We start from the raw sequence: 21,414 nt of genomic DNA on the forward strand, positions 1-21,414 counted from the left end.
GGTACAGTTTCCACACATGAGTCTGACTGGTACAGTATATACACATGGGTCTGACTGGTACAGTATACACACATGAGTCTGACTGGTACAGTATACACACATGGGTCTGACTGGTACAGTATATACACATGGGTCTGACTGGTACAGTTTCCACACATGGGTCTGACTGGTACAGTTTCCACACATGAGTCTGACTGGTACAGTTTCCACACATGAGTCTGACTGGTACAGTATATACACATGAGTCTGACTGGTACAGTATATACACATGGGTCTGACTGGTACAGTTTCCACACATGAGTCTGACTGGTACAGTATATACACATGGGTCTGACTGGTACAGTATACACACATGAGTCTGACTGGTACAGTATACACACATGGGTCTGACTGGTACAGTATATACACATGGGTCTGACTGGTACAGTTTCCACACATGGGTCTGACTGGTACAGTTTCCACACATGAGTCTGACTGGTACAGTTTCCACACATGAGTCTGACTGGTACAGTATATACACATGAGTCTGACTGGTACAGTATATACACATGGGTCTGACTGGTACAGTTTCCACACATGAGTCTGACTGGTACAGTATATACACATGGGTCTGACTGGTACAGTATACACACATGAGTCTGACTGGTACAGTATACACACATGGGTCTGACTGGTACAGTATATACACATGGGTCTGACTGGTACAGTTTCCACACATGGGTCTGACTGGTACAGTTTCCACACATGAGTCTGACTGGTACAGTTTCCACACATGAGTCTGACTGGTACAGTATATACACATGAGTCTGACTGGTACAGTATATACACATGGGTCTGACTGGTACAGTTTCCACACATGAGTCTGACTGGTACAGTATATACACATGGGTCTGACTGGTACAGTATATACACATGGGTCTGACTGGTACAGTTTCCACACATGAGTCTGACTGGTACAGTTTCCACACATGAGTCTGACTGGTACAGTATATACACATGGGTCTGACTGGTACAGTATACACACATGAGTCTGACTGGTACAGTATACACACATGGGTCTGACTGGTACAGTATATACACATGGGTCTGACTGGTACAGTTTCCACACATGGGTCTGACTGGTACAGTATATACACATGGGTCTGACTGGTACAGTATATACACATGAGTCTGACTGGTACAGTATATACACATGGGTCTGACTGGTACAGTATACACACATGAGTCTGACTGGTACAATATATACACATGGGTCTGACTGGTACAGTTTCCACACATGGGTCTGACTGGTACAGTTTCCACACATGAGTCTGACTGGTACAGTTTCCACACATGAGTCTGACTGGTACAGTATATACACATGGGTCTGACTGGTACAGTATATACACATGGGTCTGACTGGTACAGTATATACACATGGGTCTGACTGGTACAGTTTCCACACATGAGTCTGACTGGTACAGTATATACACATGGGTCTGACTGGTACAGTATACACACATGAGTTTGACTGGTACAGTATACACACATGGGTCTGACTGGTACGTACATCCATTTCTGCTGTTTAGGATATGCCTATGACCCTTCATATCAGGACTGCCATCAATTCCATTTCATTTCCTGTCAATTCAGAAAGTTAACCCAATTCTATTTCTACATTTTCCTAGATGAAAAACATTGAAGAGAATTGGAATTGTTATTTCAGTTTGCTTCCTGTAATTGAAATGGAATGGAATTTACCCCAAACGTGCTTCATACTGCTGTGTCCATGGTGACCGTGATCCCCTGTCCATGAGAGAGCAGAAAGCGGTCAGTGTAGAGCAGACAAGCCCAGATCCTCCCATATACTATGTTGCTTACCCTGATGTTGCATTAGACAAAGTTATACATACGTGTGTGTGTGTGTGTGTGTGTGTGTGTGTGTGTGTGTGTGTGTGTGTGTGTGTGTGTGTGTGTGTGTGTGTGTGTGTGTGTGTGTGTGTGTGTGTGTGTGTGCGTGTGCGTGTGCGTGTGTCTGTGTGTGTGTCTGTGTGCGTATGTGTGCTTGCGTCAGTTGAGGCTCCTCAGACGAGGAAGGGGAGGACCATCCTACTCAGTGAATTTTATAAAAATTAAAAGCGAAACATATATATTTTTTCTTCCTTTTTAGATAAAACTATACTAAATGTATTCATGTCACCAAATAACTGATTAAATGCACTGTTTTGCAATAAAGGTCTACAGTAACCTCAACAGCACTCTCTGGGTTAGCACTATGGTCTTGCCAGCCGGAGGACAGCTATTTTCCATCCTCCTCTTGGTACATTGACTTCAATACAAAAAACTTGGAGGCTCATGGTTCTCAACCCCTTCCATAGAGTTACACAGTAATTATGATGACTTCCAGAAGACATTCTCCAACCTATCAGAGCTCTTGCAGCATGAACTGACATGGTGTCCACCCAGACTCAAAGAGCGAGAAAGACAATCGATGAAAAGTTTGAAAACATTTATTAAAAATTAAGGAACTATATAGCAAGCTAGCCTTTCACTTTCACTCACTTATTTAGCTAGCTAATGCAGCTAGCTAATTTAGCCTACTCAAACATCTGGCTCAAAAAGAGAGGAATGCTATTTATGTTAGCTAGCTGGCTAAAGCTATCCAACACTGGAACTTTTCCAAGTTAAGGTAAGCTTTCGGTTTTAATCACGCATACTGTACTGTGTGATTGTAGCGGGTTTACTAATGCGTTATTTCTAGTAGCTATGTTGACTATGACATTACCTAATATGGTGACAACGATGTAGACTGTGTGTAGCGGTTATGGTATGAAGGTTTGGCTTGGAAAGTTTTTCGCCAGGTTACTTACGGTGTTCCTTTGTGTTGTGCACTGAAGGGAAAAGGTGAGAGGAGGAGAGCGTGTAGATGCGAGAAGGAATTATACAACGAGTGATGTAAAGTGACGATGCTGTTTGTATGTGGCTGCTATGAAAGTGAAGTGTGTGTGCGGGTGATCAGGGATGTATTCATTCTGCCGATTCTGTTGAAAAACGTTTCTTGAATGGAACGAACCAACCTGAATTTGTCCAATAGAAACTGTTGTTTGCAGCTGTTCTGACTAATGATTCCATCCCAGATCAGTTAGATGCAGGCAAGAGTGTGCAAGGCGGTATTGAATGTGTCACTGTCTGTCACCTTGATTACTCCAATTTGTCTCTCGACCTGTGTGCACCTACGTTATAAACTTTCATTCGTAGGCGAGGTTGTAGGAATCTCATAATGGGTATAGGCCAAATTAATAGTATCATGTAGTAGCCTTAACCTATCGCTGTTACATAGTACTGGGTGTATGGAATATGTATACAGTCATCCAATATGCTTTAATAGGAATAAGGCCATGCTCACCCCCATGCAGGCAAATCTTAGTTTGCCTGCATGAGTGATGCTTGCTTTACGTCAGTCCAGATTTACCAGAATAGAGCACACCAGCACATGATCAGAGTTAGAGGAGAGAGTACAGGGAGAGGAGGATAGAAGAGTACCACTCCTCATCCACTATTAATATAGTATTTCATCTTCCATAATCAGGAAGTGATGACATCATCCAATATGGAATTTCAGCTCACTATCTGGATCACAAACACAAAACATACATTTCAAATCTACTGTATGCACAAGCTTTGATATTTTGCCATTTGCAGCCTTGTCTTGCCATTACCAGCCTTGATAATGTGAATGTAGTTGCTTGTCGTGCCTATAATGCTTCTTGAATTTAAAATGTTCTGGATTGATCAGAAGAGTTTTGGATAAAAACATTTTATTCGATTAGAAAACATAATTTAAATGAGTAGATACCAATTAAACAGAGACAACAAGCACAGCACACACTGGACACAAGACCAGAGCAGAGGGAGAGAGACAGACCGAGATAGAGACATCCATAGATGGATATGTAGACCTAAAATCAGTGGGTTACTAAAGTCAGGAGAGAGAGAGAAAGAGAGAGAAAGGGTGAGAGAGAGAGAGAGAAAGAGAGAGAGAATGAGAGAGAGAGAAAGAAAGAGAGAAAAAGAGAGAGAAAAAAACAGGAAGAGAGAGAAAAAGTGAGAGAGAGAGAGAAAGAGAGATGTTGAGTATGTTGTTTGTGTGTGCGTGTGTCTGGTTAATGCTGCAGGTCTGATGGAGTGGGAAACTGGGTTTTTACAGCAAACAGCCCCACAACACACTGGACGTGAGGGGTAACAAGGGTCACAGTTATAAATCTGTCCTGTACTCCCCCACGCCCATTCCCGAATTCTCCAATTCCTGTCCATATTTCAGTTGCAGCAGTCCGATATTCATGGATCCCTCCCAGCCTAGTGGGAGTCAGCTGTTGACAGACCAGTTACACAACTGCTCCAGAGAGACAGAAAACAGAGAGAGAGAAAAGAGAGAGACGATACAGAGAGAGAGAGATACAAAGAGAGAGAGAGGGAACAAAGAGAGAGGGAACACAGAGAGAGAGAGGATACAGAGAGAGAGAGGATACACAGAGAGAGAAAGAACAAAGAGAGAGAGAGGGAACAGAGAGAGAGAGAGAGAGAGGATACAGAGAGAGAGGATACAGAGAGAGAGGATACAGAGAGAGAGGATACAGAGAGAGAGGGAACACAGAGAGAGGGAACAGAGAGAGAGGGAACAGAGAGAGAGAATACAGAGAGAGAGAGGGAACAGAGAGAGAGAATACAGAGAGAGAGAGAGAGAGAGGATACAGAGAGAGAGAGGATACAGAGAGAGAGAGAACAAAGCGAGAGAGAGGGAACAGAGAGAGAGAGGATACAGAGAGAGAGAGGATACAGAGAGAGAGAGAGAACAAAGAGAGAGAGAGGGAACAGAGAGAGAGAGAGGATACAGAGAGAGAGGGAACAGAGAGAGAGAGAACAAAGAGAGAGAGGGAACAGAGAGGGAACAGAAGAGAGAGAGGATACAGAGAGAGAGGGAACAGAGAGAGAGAGAACAAAGAGAGAGAGGGAACAGAGAGGGAACAGAAGAGAGAGAGGATACAGAGAGAGAGGGAACAGAGAGAGAGAGAACAAAGAGAGAGAGGATACAGAGAGAGAGGGAACAGAGAGGGAACAGAAGAGAGAGAGGATACAGAGAGAGAGGGAACAGAGAGGGAACAGAAGAGAGAGAGGATACAGAGAGAGAGGGAACAGAGAGAGAGAGAACAAAGAGAGAGAGGGAACAGAGAGAGAGGGAACAGAGAGAGAGAGAACAAAGAGAGAGAGGATACAGAGAGAGAGGGAACAGAGAGAGAGAGAACAAAGAGAGAGAGGGAACAGAGAGGGAACAGAAGAGAGAGAGGATACAGAGAGAGAGGGAACAGAGAGAGAGAGAACAAAGAGAGAGAGAATACAGAGAGAGAGGGAACAGAGAGGGAACAGAAGAGAGAGAGGATACAGAGAGAGAGGGAACAGAGAGGGAACAGAAGAGAGAGAGGATACAGAGAGAGAGGGAACAGAGAGAGAGAGAACAAAGAGAGAGAGGATAAAGAGAGAGAGGGAACAGAGAGGGAACAGAAGAGAGAGAGGATACAGAGAGAGAGGGAACAGAGAGAGAGAGAACAAAGAGAGAGAGGGGAACAGAAGAGAGAGAGAGGATACAGAGAGAGAGGGAACAGAGAGAGAGAGAACAAAGAGAGAGAGAGGGAACAGAGAGAGAGAGAGGATACAGAGAGAGAGGGAACAGAGAGAGAGAGAACAAAGAGAGAGAGAGGGAACAGAAGAGAGAGAGGATACAGAGAGAGAGGGAACAGAGAGAGAGAGAACAAAGAGAGAGAGAGGGAACAGAGAGAGAGAGAGGATACAGAGAGAGAGGGAACAGAGAGAGAGAGAACAAAGAGAGAGAGGGAACAGAGAGAGAGAGAACAAAGAGAGAGAGGGAACAGAGAGAGAGAGAACAAAGAGAGAGAGGGAACAGAGAGGGAACAGAAGAGAGAGAGGATACAGAGAGAGAGAGAGAGGGAACAGAGGGAGGGAGAGTCTAAAATCAGAGAGAGGGAACAGAGAGAGGCATCTCAAACTATTCCAGTCCATTAGAGAGAGACGTTAGGACTAAGAACCTTCTGTTCTGTTGGCTGGGGTCGGGTCACTACATTACCATAGAGAAGGTCTGCTCTGTGTCCACTTTGGCTGACATCAGTGGATTTAGTTATACAGCATCAAGTAAAGATCCATGTGGATTCCTCTGCCTCAGTGTCAGCAGATCCCTTGCAAAGATATAACTCTGAAAGATCCATATGGATCCCTCTGCCTCAGTGTCAGCAGATCCCTTGCAAAGATATAACTCTGAACGATCTATATGGATCCCTCTGCCTCAGTGTCAGCAGATCCCTTGCAAAGATATAACTCTGAAAGATCCATATGGATCCCTCTGCCTCTGTCAGCAGATCCCTTGCAAAGATATAACTCTGAAAGATCCATATGGATCCCTCTGCCTCAGTGTCAGCAGATCCCTTGCAAAGATATAACTCTGAAAGATCCATATGGATCCCTCTGCCTCAGTGTCAGCAGATCCCTTGCAAAGATATAACTCTGAAAGATCCATGTGGATTCCTCTGCCTCAGTGTCAGCAGATCCCTTGCAAAGATATAACTCTGAAAGATCCATATGGATCCCTCTGCCTCAGTGTCAGCAGATCCCTTGCAAAGATATAACTCTGAAAGATCTATATGGATCCCTCTGCCTCTGTCAGCAGATCCCTTGCAAAGATATAACTCTGAAAGATCCATATGGATCCCTCTGCCTCAGTGTCAGCAGATCCCTTGCAAAGATATAACTCTGAAAGATCCATATGGATCCTTCTGCCTCTGTCAGCAGATCCCTTGCAACGATATAACTCTGGAAGATCCATCAGGGGATCTTGTAGCTTTTGTTCTTGTCCCGTGTCTGTTAGAGTATTATCACTATGCACTGTGGATGTCTGTGGATACGCAACATACACACACACACACCGTTCGAACAGTCTGTGGATTTGACACGCCTTCTATTCATGTGTCCACCAGGTTTTGAGGCTGGTCAGGAAGTGTGCATGTTTCTGTCCCACATATGGTTTTTCAGGCCATGTGTGTGTCCTGGGTCATCCGATGTGTGTGTGTCCTGTTCCATACAGTGTGTGTGTGTGGGTCCCTGTGTCACACGGAGCTGAGGCTCTGGAAGCCACAGAAGTTCCATCGTTTCTCCAGCGTGGCTCCCACTCCACTCAGCTCCTGTCTGAAGACACTTGGCAAACGACCCATCAGAGACTCCAACTCCCCCGCTGACACCTGGACAGGACAGGGACACCTAACAGGTCTAAGTTCTTATATGTACAACAATTAGATGCGATTTCATTTCCCCTCAGCTTTTTTCCCTTTCTCTATTTTAGTGACTATTTCATGTAAAGAAACTGACCGTAGTGTCCAGTCTCTGAATGTAGGACCACAGATAGTCGATGTTGGCTCCAAACGGGTGGACATGGAGGAAGGTAGATATGATGCCTGCAGAGAGAGACAGGGAGAGAGAGAGACAGGGAGAGAGAGAGACAGGGAGAGAGAGAGAGACAGGGAGAGAGAGAGAGAGAGAGAGAGAGAGAGAGAGAGAGAGAGAGAGAGAGAGAGAGAGAGAGAGAGAGAGAGAGAGAGAGAGAGAGAGAGAGAGGCAGACCGGGAGAGAGAGAGAGAGACCGGGAGAGGAAGAGAGACAGGGAGAGGAAGAGAGACAGGGAGAGGAAGAGAGACAGGGAGAGGAAGAGAGACAGGGAGAGAGAGAGAGAGAGAGGAGAGAGAGAGAGAGAGAGAGAGAGAGAGAGAGAGAGAGAGAGAGAGAGAGAGAGAGAGAGAGAGAGAGAGAGAGAGAGAGAGAGAGAGAGAGAGAGAGAGACAGGGAAGGGAAAACAGACTGTTCAGCTCCAGTTGTCCTTCAGAGCTGCAATCTGCATCTTGCTGACGTGTCGTGCAATAAATGCAATAAACGCTGGTCGGAGCACAAAGAGCACTTGAGTTGATTACTGAAGTCCTGCAGAGGTAGCACAGCCAGTCAGGGAGAGAGGATATAGTGCAGTCCCCTGGGAACCCAGAGCCAATATTTATTCCCCTGATTTATGTGATGTAACATTGGGGGGGCTGTTTGCAGATTGCAGAAGAGTGTGTATCCATTCATGCTGGCGCGTGTCTGTGTGTGTGTAGGTGTGTGTCCCTTATAGATGCCTGTGTTGGTTAAAAACTGTGTTGAAAAGCCCAGAAGCTGTGGTGTCTGCGGCAGGCAGGGAAGCAGGCAGGGCGGCTTGCTGGCAGGGAGATAGAGAACTCTGCCTCTCCTCTCCTTCATGTTGGCTTTCTGTGGGCCGTGCTAAAAGAGATAAATGTTCTGCTGCCTACTCCTCTCTGCTCTCTGCTCTCTGCTCTGCTCTCCTCTCTGATCTCCTCTCTCCTCTGCTCTCCTCTCTGCTTGGTCACTTTAATAAATGTAACACGAGTCACTTTAATATTACCACTTTAATAATGTTTAAATATCTGGCATTACTCATCTCGTATGTATATACTGTATTATATACTATCTATTGCATCTTAGTGTATGTGCTCTGATATTGCTCATCCATATATTTATACAGTATATTATTATTCCTTTCCTTTACTTAGATTTGTGTGGATTAGTTAGTTGTTGTGGAATTGTTAGATATTTCTTGTTAGTTATTGCTGCACTGTCGGAACTAGAAGCACAAGCATTTCGCTACACTCGCAATAACATCTGCTGACCGTATGTGATTTGATTTCCACTCCTCTCTCCTTTCCTCCTCTCCTCTGCTCTCCTCCTCTCTCTTCCTCTCTTCTCTCCTCTCCTCTCCTCTGCTCTCCTCCTCTCTCCTCTCTCCTCCTCTCTTCTCTCCTCTGCTCTCCTCCTCTCTCATATCTCCTCCTCTCTTCTTTGCTCTCCTCCTCTCTCCTGTCTCCTCTCTCCTCCTCTATTTTCTACTCTGCTCTCCTCCTCTCTCCTCTCTCGTCTCTCCTCCTCTCCTCTCTTCTCTTCTCTCCTCCTCTCTTCTCTCCTCTCTTCTCTCCTCTCCTCTGCTCTCCTCCACTCTCCTCTCTCATCTCTTCTCTCCTCTGCTCTCCCCCTCTCTCCTCCTCTCTTCTCTCCTCTCTTCTGCTCTCCTCCTCTCTCGTCTCTCCTCTCTCCTCTCTCGTCTCTCCTCTCCTGCATCTCCTCTCCTCTCTCCTCCTCTCTCCTCTCCTCTCTCCTCTCCTCTCTCCTCTCCTCTCCTCTTTCCTCTCTGCTTTCCTCTCCTCTCTCCTTTCCTCTCTCCTCTCTTCCTCTCTCCTTCTCTCTCCTCTCCTCTCTCCTCCTCTCTCCTCTCTCCTCTCTCCTCCTCTCTCCTCCTCTCCTCTTCTCTCCTCTCCTCTCTCCTCTCTGCAGCACCAAAGGGAACTCCGCTTTCTAGCTGTACATCTGAGAATTGGCACAGGACTATTTTGTGCTTGTTGTATGGAGATTCATACAATGACAGGAAACACAAGGAAATCAAGCTAATACAATCAGTTCAGTCAGAATCAGATAGAGGCTGCTTTTCATTTGTGATGAAATTATATTTATGGGAGCTGAAAGGGAGGAAAGTAGAGGGGGAGGAGAGGGAGAGAGAGATAAAGGGGGAGGAGAGAGGGAGAGGTAGGGGGGAGGAGAGAGGGAGAGGTAGGGGAGGAGAGAGGGAGAGGGGGAAGAGAAGGGGAAGAGAGAAGGAGAGAGATGCAGAGGGGGAGAGAGATAGAAGGAGAGAGGGATAGAAGGGAGGAGAGAGAGGGAGAAATAGAGGGGGAGGAGAGAAAGGGAATGGTAGAGGGGGAAGAGAGAGAGAAGAGAGCCGCAGGAGAATTAGTCAATTTGTGTTCTCCAGTCAGTCTCTATCGCTCCTCTCTCCTGGAACCGGTTTGTCTTTTCTTCTGTTCTGGCTGACGGCGTCCTCGTCTGTCACTGTGTCCCCAGCGCCCTGCGATAGACTGTGTTTCTGTGTGGATGGAGTGTGTTTCTGTGTGTGAACACAAGCAGAGCACCGCTGTGTGCAGCCGGGAGAGATAATGTATGTGTGTGTGCATAGGGGATTATTCTATGTGTGTGTGGCCAGGGCCAGCAGAGTCCTGCTTGGCAAACAGACCCACAGCACCTGTCCCCTGAGTCCCCCTCCATCCAACCCCCCTGATCCTTGGGTTCCTCATCCAAGAACATGACAGACAGGCGTGGGCTGCTTCAAAATGCACCATTTCGCCCCATTAAACATTGGCCCCCCTCCAACATGTCTACATGTACCAATCCACCCCCTACCCTATTAAAACCCTCCCAGTCAGCTGACTATTACAGAAGAAAAGGAGACAATGTACACGATATGGTTTCCAGTAAAGAGTGTATAATTGACATGATATACTGTGTGTTGTAGATAGTGGTGATATTTACCCAGTAGCAGAGCCTCTCTCTCTGATGTGAGGGCTCCTCTCATGGCTGCTTCGCTCCTCCGGTCTCTGCTGCGGTACAGAGTGGTCACACACCCGTTCACCACCTGTAGACACACACACAGCTGTGTTAGTCCTTATAGACACACACCCGTTCACCACCTGTAGACACACACACACAGCTGTGTTAGTCCTTATAGACGCACACCCGTTCACCACCTGTAGACACACACACACAGCTGTGTTCGTCCTTATAGACGCACAAATGCAATGGGAACTGACACTACTGCTGCTGCTACTTTTGCATAAGGATAATTAAATACTGAAAGCATGATATCTGCTCCCAGATGGGTATCAGCTTCCACTTCAGTAACTACAGGGGCAGAATCAAGTTGAGCGTGTCTGTGTGTGTGTGTGTGTGTGTGTGTGTGTGTGTGTGTGTGTGTGTGTGTGTGTGTGTGTGTGTGTGTGTGTGTGTGTGTGTGTGTGTGTGTGTGTGTGTGTGTGTGTGTGTGTGTGTGTGTGTGTGTGTGTGTGTGTGTGTGTACGTGTGTACGTGTGTGCGTGTACATGTGTGTGTGTGGTCACTAGGGTCGTGTTATTTTTATGAGAGAGGAGAGTGGCTGGTGCTACTGGTGTTACTCCAATGGGATTCCCCTGTCTCCTTCTCTTCTCCACTCCAGTCCATGTCTGCATTTCACAGGGCACAAGGGACATACACAATAAGCCACTACAAACCCTAACCCCCCCACACACAAACACTATTTTACTTACCCCCCATATCACACCCACACTTAATGCATAGGCCTATCCTCCATCAGATACTGGCGTCTCCTCACACTAGCTGGCTGGGTCAATAAAAGCACTCAAGAAGAGGGTACAGAGATGGTGTGTGTGTGTGTGTGTGTGTGTGTGTGTGTGTGTGTGTGTGTGTGTGTGTGTGTGTGTGTGTGTGTGTGTGTGTGTGTGTGTGTGTGTGTGTGTGTGTGTGTGTGTGTGTGTGTGTGTGTGTGTGTGTGTCGAGTATTGTGTGGGTACAGTATAGTGGTGTGTATTGGAGCAGACGGACCTTCTCAGGTGTTTCTCCGTTGTTCCCCTCCACTACATCCCCATTAGTCAGCATCTGAAAACAAGACAGACAGAGAACAAGACAGATAGAGAACAAGACAGACATAGAGCAGACAGACAAAGAACAAGACAGAAAGAGAACAGACAGACAAAGAACAAGACAGACAGAGAGCAGACAGACAAAGAACAAGACAGACCAAGAACAAGACAGAAAGAGAACAGACAGACAAAGAACAAGACAGACAAAGAACAAGACAGACAAAGAACAAGACAGAAAGAGAACAGACAGACAAAGAACAAGACAGACAAAGAACAAGACAGAAAGAGAACAGACAGACAAAGAACAAGACAGACAAAGAACAAGACAGACAAAGAACAAGACAGACAAAGAACAAGACAGAAAGAGAACAGACAGACAAAGAACAAGACAGACAAAGAACAAGACAGACAAAGAACAAGACAGAAAGAGAACAGACAGACAAAGAACAAGACAGACACAGAACAAGACAGACAAAGAACAAGACAGACAAAGAACAAGACAGAAAGAGAACAGACAGACAAAGAACAAGACAGACAAAGAACAAGACAGACAGAGAACAAGACAGACAGAGAACAAGACATAGAGCAAGACAGACAAAAAACAAGACAGACAAAGAACAAGACAGAAAGAGAACAGACAGACAAAGAACAAGACAGAAAGAGAACAGACAGACAAAGAACAAGACAGACAAAAAACAAGACAGACAAAGAACAAGACAGAATGAGAACAGACAGACAAAGAACAAGACAGACAAAGAACAATACAGACAAAGAACAAGACAGAAAGAGAACAGACAGACAAAGAACAAGACAGACAAAGAACAAGACAGACAAAGAACAAGACAGACAAAGAACAAGACAGAAAGAGAACAGACAGACAAAGAACAAGACAGACAAAGAACAAGACAGAATGAGAACAGACAGACAAAGAACAAGACAGACAAAGAACAATACAGACAAAGAACAAGACAGAAAGAGAACAGACAGACAAAGAACAAGACAGACAAAGAACAAGACAGACAAAGAACAAGACAGACAAAGAACAAGACAGAAAGAGAACAGACAGACAAAGAACAAGACAGACAAAGAACAAGACAGACAAAGAACAAGACAGACAAAGAACAAGACAGAAAGAGAACAGACAGACAAAGAACAAGACAGACAAAGAACAAGACAGACAAAGAACAAGACAGAAAGAGAACAGACAGACAAAGAACAAGACAGACAAAGAACAAGACAGAAAGAGAACAGACAGACAAAGAACAAGACAGAAAAAGAACAAGACAGACAAAGAACAAGACAGACAAAGAACAAGACAGACAAAGAACAAGACAGACAAAGAACAAGACAGACAAAGAACAAGACAGAAAGAGAACAGACAGACAAAGAACAAGACAGAAAGAGATTAAGACAGAGACCAACATCAAGTACTGACCATTCACACTGGCAACCCTGGTAACAAGCAGTAGAGCATGTACTTAGTAACAGAAGCAGGATCCAGGTAACTGATGTTTTGCAAAATATATACAAAAGTATGTGAACACACCTTCAAATGAGTGATTTCGGGTATTTCAGCCACACCTGTTGCTGGCTGTTGTATAAAATTGAGCACAAGCCATGCAATCTGTTTGGGGAAGACCCTTTCCTGTTTCAGCATGACAATGCCCCTGACGTCAACCCCATCGAACACCTTTGGGATAATTTGGAACGCCGACTGCGAGCCAGGTCTAATCGCCCAACGTCAGTGCCCGACCTCACTTGCTCTTTTGGCTGAATGGAAGCAAGTCCCCTCAGCAATGTTCCAACATCTAGTGGAAAGCCATCTGAGAAGAGTGGAGGCTGTGATAGCAGCAAAGGGGGGACCAACTCCATATTAATGCGCATAATTTTGGAGATGTTCGACAAGCAGGTGTACTTTTGGTCATGTAGTATCTTTAGACTGTATGGAAACAATATGTCCTCCCTGGATGTTCATCTATCTTTCTATTTGTTAATCTATTTATCCTCACGAGGTATCCATCTCTCTGATTCCAGCTGAATACACTCTTTCTCCACAGGAGCTCTGTGCTTATTGATGTTCCCATTACCTCAGTCCAATAACAGTCATGCAAGAATAACAGTTAGCATCATCAGATAGAAATCAGAAATGTATTCATCCATCCACTGGTTGTATTATTCTCACTCAACAGTAGGGTGCTTCAAGGGATGCAAAGTGTGTGTGAGTGTGTGTGTGTGTGCACGTGTATGCGTGTGTGTGTGTGTGTGTGCACGTGTATGCGTGTGTGTGTGTGTGCACGTGTATGCGTGTGTGTGTGTGTGTGTGTGTGTGTGTGTGTGTGTGTGTGTGTGTGTGTGTGTGTGTGTGTGTGTGTGTGTGTGTGTGTGTGTGTGTGTGTGTGTGTGTGTGTGTGTGTGTGTGTGTGTGTGTGTGTGTGTGTGTGTGCTTGCATGCGTGTGACCCCCTATTGAGGGAAAGTGAGAGAAAATGAGAGCCACTTTCATAGAAACACCAATAGAAAGAGATATGGAGGGAGAGAAAGAGAATACTTTAACAGATAGTTACTGTATAGTAATAAATACCAGAATGCCACTACATCTAAAACATGTACCTAACTCCCTCCCATCTAGCTCAGTCGTATGAGCCTACACGCCCGTGTGTGTGTGTGTGTGTGTGTGTGTGTGTGTGTGTGTGTGTGTGTGTGTGTGTGTGTGTGTGTGTGTGTGTGTGTGTGTGTGTGTGTGTGTGTGTGTGTGTGTGTGTGTACATGTTCTCTCACCTTGTCTCTCAGGGCTAGGACTTCTCCCTGCAGGTATCTGTGTTCGTCTCTAGCCTGCTCCAGCACCACCTCCTTACTCCTCAGCTGCTCCTGCAGACTCAGCAGTTGCTGGGAGGTGAGAGACACAGAGATAGCGAGACAGTTCCACAACAGACCGCAACACAGTTAGAGAGACAGTTACACAACAGACCACAACACAGTTAGAGAGAGAGACAGTTACACAACAGACCACAACACAGTTAGAGAAACAGTTACACAACAGACTACAATACAGTTAGATAGAGAGACAGTTACACAACAGACCACAGCACGGTTTGAGAGAGAGACAGTTACACAACAGACCACAGCACGGTTTGAGAGAGAGACAGTTACACAACAGACCACAACACAGTTAGATAGAGAGACAGTTACACAACAGACCACAACACAGTTAGATAGAGAGACAGTTACACAACAGACCACAACACAGTTTGAGAGAGAGACAGTTACACAACAGACCACAACACAGTTAGAGAGAGAGACAGTTACACAACAGACCACAACACAGTTAGAGAGAGAGACAGTTCCACAACAGACCACAACACAGTTAGAGAGACAGTTACACAACAGACTACAACACAGTTAGAGAGAGAGACAGTTACACAACAGACCACAGCACGGTTTGAGAGAGAGACAGTTACACAACAGACCACAACACAGTTAGAGAGACAGTTACACAACAGACTACAACACAGTTAGAGAGAGAGACAGTTACACAACAGACCACAGCATGGTTTGAGAGAGAGACAGTTACACAACAGACCACAACACAGTTAGATAGAGAGACAGTTACACAACAGACCACAACACAGTTTGAGAGAGAGACAGTTACACAACAGACCACAACACAGTTAGAGAGACAGACAGTTACACAACAGACCACAACACAGTTAGAGAGACAGTTACACAACACAGTTAGATAGAGAGACAGTTACACAACAGACCACAACACAGTTAGAGAGAGACAGTTACACAACAGACCACAACACAGTTAGAGAGACAGTTACACAACAGACCACAACACAATTAGAGAGAGAGACAGTTACACAACAGACCACAACACAGTTAGATAGAGAGACAGTTACACAACAGACTACAATACAGTTAGAGAGAGAGACAGTTACACAACAGACCACAACACAGTTAGAGAGAGAGACAGTTACACAACAGACCACAACACAGTTAGAGAGCGAGAGACAGTTACACAACAGACGACAACACAGTTAGAGAGAGAGACAGTTACACAACAGACCACAACACAGTTAGAGAGAGAGACAGTTACACAACAGACCACAACACAGTTAGAGAGAGAGACAGTTACACAACAGACCACAACACAGTTAGAGAGAGAGAGACAGTTACACAACAGACGACAACACAGTTAGAGAGAGAGACAGTTACACAACAGACCACAACACAGTTAGAGAGAGAGACAGTTACACAACAGACCACAACACAGTTAGATAGAGAGACAGTTACACAACAGACCACAACACAGTTAGAGAGAGAGACAGTTACACAACAGACCACAACACAGTTAGAGAGAGACAGTTACACAACAGACCACAACACAGTTAGAGAGAGAGACAGTTACACAACAGACCACAACACAATTAGAGAGAGAGACAGTTACACAACAGACAACAACACAGTTAGATAGAGAGACAGTTACACAACAGACTACAACACAGTTAGAGAGAGAGACAGTTACACAACAGACCACAACACAGTTAGAGAGAGAGACAGTTACACAACAGACCACAACACAGTTAGAGAGAGAGACAGTTCCACAACAGACCACAACACAGTTCGAGAGAGAGACAGTTACACAACAGACCACAACACAGTTAGAGAGAGAGACAGTTACACAACAGACCACAACACAGTTAGAGAGCGAGAGACAGTTACACAACAGACGACAACACAGTTAGAGAGAGAGACAGTTACACAACAGACCACAACACAGTTAGAGAGAGAGACAGTTACACAACAGACCACAACACAGTTAGAGAGAGAGACAGTTACACAACAGACCACAACACAGTTAGAGAGAGAGACAGTTACACAACAGACCACAACACAGTTAGATAGAGAGACAGTTACACAACAGACCACAACACTGTTAGATAGAGAGAGACAGTTACACAACAGACCACAACACAGTTAGAGAGAGAGAGAGAGAGACAGTTACACAACATACCACAACACTTAGAGAGAGAGAGACAGTTACACAACAGACCACAACACAGTTAGAGAGAGACAGTTACACAACAGACCACAACACAGTTAGAGAGAGAGACAGTTACACAACAGACCACAACACAGTTAGAGAGAGAGAGACAGTTACACAACATACCACAACAGTTAGAGAGAGAGAGACAGTTACACAACATACCACAACAGTTAGAGAGAGACAGACAGTTACACAACAGACCACAACAGATAGAGAGAGAGACAGTTAAACAACATACCACAACAGTTAGAGAGAGAGAGACAGTTACACAACAGACCACAACACAGTTAGAGAGACAGTTACACAACAGACCACAACAGTTAGAGAGACAGTTACACAACATACCACAACAGTTAGAGAGAGAGAGACAGTTACACAACAGACCACAACACAGTTAGAGAGACAGTTACACAACATACCACAACAGTTAGAGAGAGAGAGACAGTTACACAACAGACCGCAACACAGTTAGAGAGACAGTTACACAACATACCACAACAGTTTGAGAGAGAGAGACAGTTACACAACAGACCACAACACAGTTAGAGAGACAGTTACACAACAGACCACAACACAGTTAGAGAGACAGTTACACAAAAGACCACAACAGTTAGAGAGAGAGACAGTTACACAACAGACCACAACACAGTTAGAGAGACAGTTACACAACAGACCACAACAGTTAGAGAGAGAACCACCACACTGTGCTGGGAGGACAGAATCAACAGAGAAGATGATGAACACAGAGATGACACCAGTGGCAGAAGGTGTTAGTGTAGAGTAAGCAGGAACAGCAGTAAGCAGAGATGTGACTGTGTGTTGGTCTGTCTGAGTCAGGTTGTAAAGGGAGGGATTGGGATTGTGGTGGACAGGAGACTCAGAATACATCAGAGTGCTCCTATGTACTTGTGCTATGACCTTTTGCTAGTGAAAGCACTGGTCCAAATACCTGCAGCATGTGATGGCACTGTATTGTATTTATGCTTTATCAATTACTCAGTGGTGTAAATTATTTAAGTAGTCCTTTCAAGTATTTTTACTTACGTTGTTTTTTGGGGTATCTGTACTTTACTTTACTATTTATATTTTTGACTACTTTTACTTCACTACCAAAAAAAATAATGTATTTTTTACTCAATACATTTTCCCTGACACCCTAAAGTTACTGTACATGATTTGATTTATTTTATTATTATAGAGTCATCTTCAGGATGCCCAGCCCACATTTTGAATGCTCAGGCAGGACAACTATTCCCCAGGTCATTGCTGTTTGTAAGGTCTGCTTCCAACTCACACCCTCAAACACCTAGATCCCCTGAACGCAGCTCACTCTCCAGATCCCAATCACCTGAATTCTAATCACCTGTTCACACACCTGTATGTCATTATCACACACCATTTAGTTCAGTTCTTTGCACCCCATCACTGTGAGGTATTGTTTGTTTTGTGACACATGTCTTTCTGAGCTCTGGGTTTCCTGTGATTTACTCCTCCTGTGTATAATAGTTTTTGCCTGCCTCACTAACGATGTCTTTTGCGTATTCCCTGCCTGTACCTTAGCCTGTACCTTAGCCTATACCCTGCCTGTACCTTAGCCTATACCCTGCCTGTACCTTAGCCTATACCCTGCCTGTACCTTAGCCTATACCCTGCCTGTACCTTAGCCTATACCCTGCCTGTACCTTAGCCTATACCCTGCCTGTACCTTAGCCTATACCCTGCCTGTACCTTAGCCTATACCCTGCCTGTACCTTAGCCTATACCCTGCCTGTACCTTAGCCTATTCCCTGCCTGTACCTTAGCCTATTCCCTGCCTGTACCTTAGCCTAGCCTATACCCTGCCTGTACCTTAGCCTATACCCTGCCTGTACCTTAGCCTATACCCTGCCTGTACCTTAGCCTATACCCTGCCTGTACCTTAGCCTATTCCCTGCCTGTACCTTAGCCTATACCCTGCCTGTACCTTAGCCTATACCCTGCCTGTACCTTAGCCTATACACTGCCTGTACCTTAGCCTATTCTCTGCCTGTACCGTAGCCTATTCCCTGCCTGTACCTTAGCCTATACCCTGCCTGTACCTTAGCCTATTCCCTGCCTGTACCTTAGCCTATACCCTGCCTGTACCTTAGCCTATTCCCTGCCTGTACCTTAGCCTATACCCTGCCTGTACCTTAGCCTATTCCTATTCCCTGCCTGTACCTTAGCCTATACCCTGCCTGTACCTTAGCTTATTCCCTATACCCCGCCTGTACCTTAGCCTATTCCCTGCCTGTACCTTAGCCTATACCCCGCCTGTACCGTAGCCTATTCCCTGCCTGTCCTTAGCCTATTCCCCGCCTGTACCTTAGCCTATTCCCCGCCTGTACCTTAGCCTATTCCCCGCCTGTACCTTAGCCTATTCCCTGTACCGTAGCCTATTCCCCGCCTGTACCGTAGCCTATTCCCTGCCTGTACCTTAGCCTATTCCCTGCCTGTACCTTAGCCTATTCCCTGCCTGTACCTTAGCCTATACCCCACCTGTACCTTAGCCTATTCCCTGCCTGTACCTTAGCCTATACCCTGCCTGTACCTTAGCTTATTCCCTGCCTGTACCTTAGCCTATTCCCTGCCTGTACCTTAGCCTATACCCTGCCTGTACCGTAGCCTATTCCCTGCCTGTACCTTAGCCTATTCCCCGCCTGTACTTTAGCCTATTCCCTGCCTGTACCGTAGCCTATTCCCCGCCTGTACCGTAGCCTATTCCCTGCCTGTACCTTAGCCTATTCCCTGCCTGTACCTTAGCCTATTCCCTGCCTGTACCTTAGCCTATACCCCGCCTGTACCTTAGCCTATTCCCTGCCTGTACCTTAGCCTATTCCCTGCCTGTACCTTAGCCTATTCCCTGCCTGTACCTTAGCCTATACCCTGCCTGTACCTTAGCCTATACCCTGCCTGTACCTTAGCCTATTCCCTGCCTGTACCTTAGCCTATACCCTGCCTGTACCTTAGCCTATACCCTGCCTGTACCTTAGCCTATACCCTGCCTGTACCTTAGCCTATACCCTGCCTGTACCTTAGCCTATACCCTGCCTGTACCTTAGCCTATTCGCTGCCTGTACCTTAGCCTATCAGATTTCCTGTTATGTACCTATTGCCTGATCTCCTGGATGACGTTACTAGTCTTTTCCCTGCCTGTACTGTTGCCTTTTTGGACCCCTGTCGTATGACCTATTATTTGACCGTGCTGGTCATTTATGAACATTTGAACATCTTGGCCATGTTCTGTTATAATCTCCACCCGGCACAGCCAGAAGAGGACTGGCCACCCCACATAGCCTGGTTCCTCTCTAGGTTTCTTCCTAGGTTTTGGCCTTTCTAGGGAGTTTTTCCTAGCCACCGTGCTTCTACACCTGCATTGCTTGCTGTTAGGGGTTTTAGGCCGGGTTTCTGTACAGCACTTTGAGATATCAGCTGATGTATGAAGGGCTATATAAATACATTTGATTTGATTTGATTTGCCCCTGGACCCAGCAACCTGCCGCCTCCTGTGGTCCTTTGCAATAAACACCTGCTGCACCCTGTACTTGAAACCAGCTCTCTGTCTCACCTCGTGTTCATTACACTGGTAAGGAAAATGTGTTCTCAGTCAACTTTATCTGGTAAAATAAGGGTCAAATAAAAGCATAGAAATACACCAATCAATATACCGCATTGTCATCACTACTGCTTCTGACCTGGCGGACTCACAGGTGCAGTATGATACAGGCGTAGATGTTGTAACTGCTGCATGTTGCTGTAGCAGGTGTGTGTGTGTACTTGTTGCATGTTGTGCATGCTCTGCTGTAGCAGGTATGTGTGTGTACCTGTTGCATGTTGTGCATGCTCTGCTGAAGCAGGTGTGTGTGTGTGTCGGGGAAGTGTTCAGGGTCGTCAGGGCGGCAAGCCTTGCCTTGCTCCTTCCTCAGCAGCTCCACCTCATTCCTGTAGGCGTCCAGCTGCCAACGCAGAGAGTCATTCTCCTCCCTCAGAGAGGCCCCAGACTGGCCACACACACCTGGAGGGGAGAGAGGGTTAGACACAAGACACACACCCGGGGAGAGAGATTTAGGCACAACACAACACACACACAACACACACACAACACACACACAACACACACACACAACACACACACACACACACACACACACACACACACACACACACACACACACAACACACACACACACACACACAACACACACACACACACACACACACACACACACACACACACACACACACACACACACACACACACACACACACACACAACACACACACACACACACACACACACACACACACACACACACACACACACACACACACACACACCACACACACACACACACCACACACACACACACACACACACACACACACACACACACACACACACACACACACACAATGTTTTCCCATGCCTCGCAAAGATGGGTGCCTATTGGTAGATTTAATTTTACCTTTATTTTACTAGGCAAGTCAGTTAAGAACAAATTCTTATTTTCAATGACGGCCTAGGAACAGTGGGTTAACTGCCTGTTCAGGGGCAGAACGACAGATTTGTACCTTGTCAGTTCGGGGATTCGAACTTGCAACCTTTCAGTTACTAGTCCAACGCTCTAACCACTAGGCTACCCTGGGTCAAAATAAAATAAAGCAGACATTGAATGTGTATGTGTATGGTTTAGAATGTGAATGTGTATGGTTTAGTTATTAATTACACTTTGGATGGTGTATCCATACACCCAGTCACTACAAATATATAGGTGTCCTTCCTAACTCAGTTGCTGAAGAGGAA

At 45.6% G+C, this 21,414-nt stretch overlaps 1 protein-coding gene across 3 annotated transcripts in view; it reads right to left on the reverse strand.

The window, feature by feature from the left end:
- Positions 1-5,908: 5,908 nt before the first annotated feature.
- Positions 5,909-21,414, reverse strand: part of LOC124044066 (ecto-NOX disulfide-thiol exchanger 1-like) — a 117,683-nt gene continuing 102,177 nt past the window's right edge. For 2 of the 3 annotated variants that reach the window (XM_046363441.1, XM_046363442.1), the window contains exons 10-15: positions 20,435-20,625; positions 14,321-14,428; positions 11,506-11,559; positions 10,441-10,543; positions 7,411-7,496; positions 5,909-7,283 (exon numbers count right to left, since the gene is read on the reverse strand). In XM_046363441.1, coding sequence (XP_046219397.1) covers positions 7,152-7,283; positions 7,411-7,496; positions 10,441-10,543; positions 11,506-11,559; positions 14,321-14,428; positions 20,435-20,625 — 674 coding nt within the window. In that variant the 3' untranslated portion in view covers positions 5,909-7,151. Of the gene's footprint in view, positions 7,284-7,410; positions 7,497-9,397; positions 9,594-10,440; positions 10,544-11,505; positions 11,560-14,320; positions 14,429-20,434; positions 20,626-21,414 lie in introns of those variants that run through there. The other variant, XM_046363443.1, reaches the window with a different exon arrangement.

Source organism: Oncorhynchus gorbuscha, linkage group LG09 (assembly GCF_021184085.1).
Source record: "Oncorhynchus gorbuscha isolate QuinsamMale2020 ecotype Even-year linkage group LG09, OgorEven_v1.0, whole genome shotgun sequence".
NCBI lineage: Eukaryota > Metazoa > Chordata > Actinopteri > Salmoniformes > Salmonidae > Oncorhynchus > Oncorhynchus gorbuscha.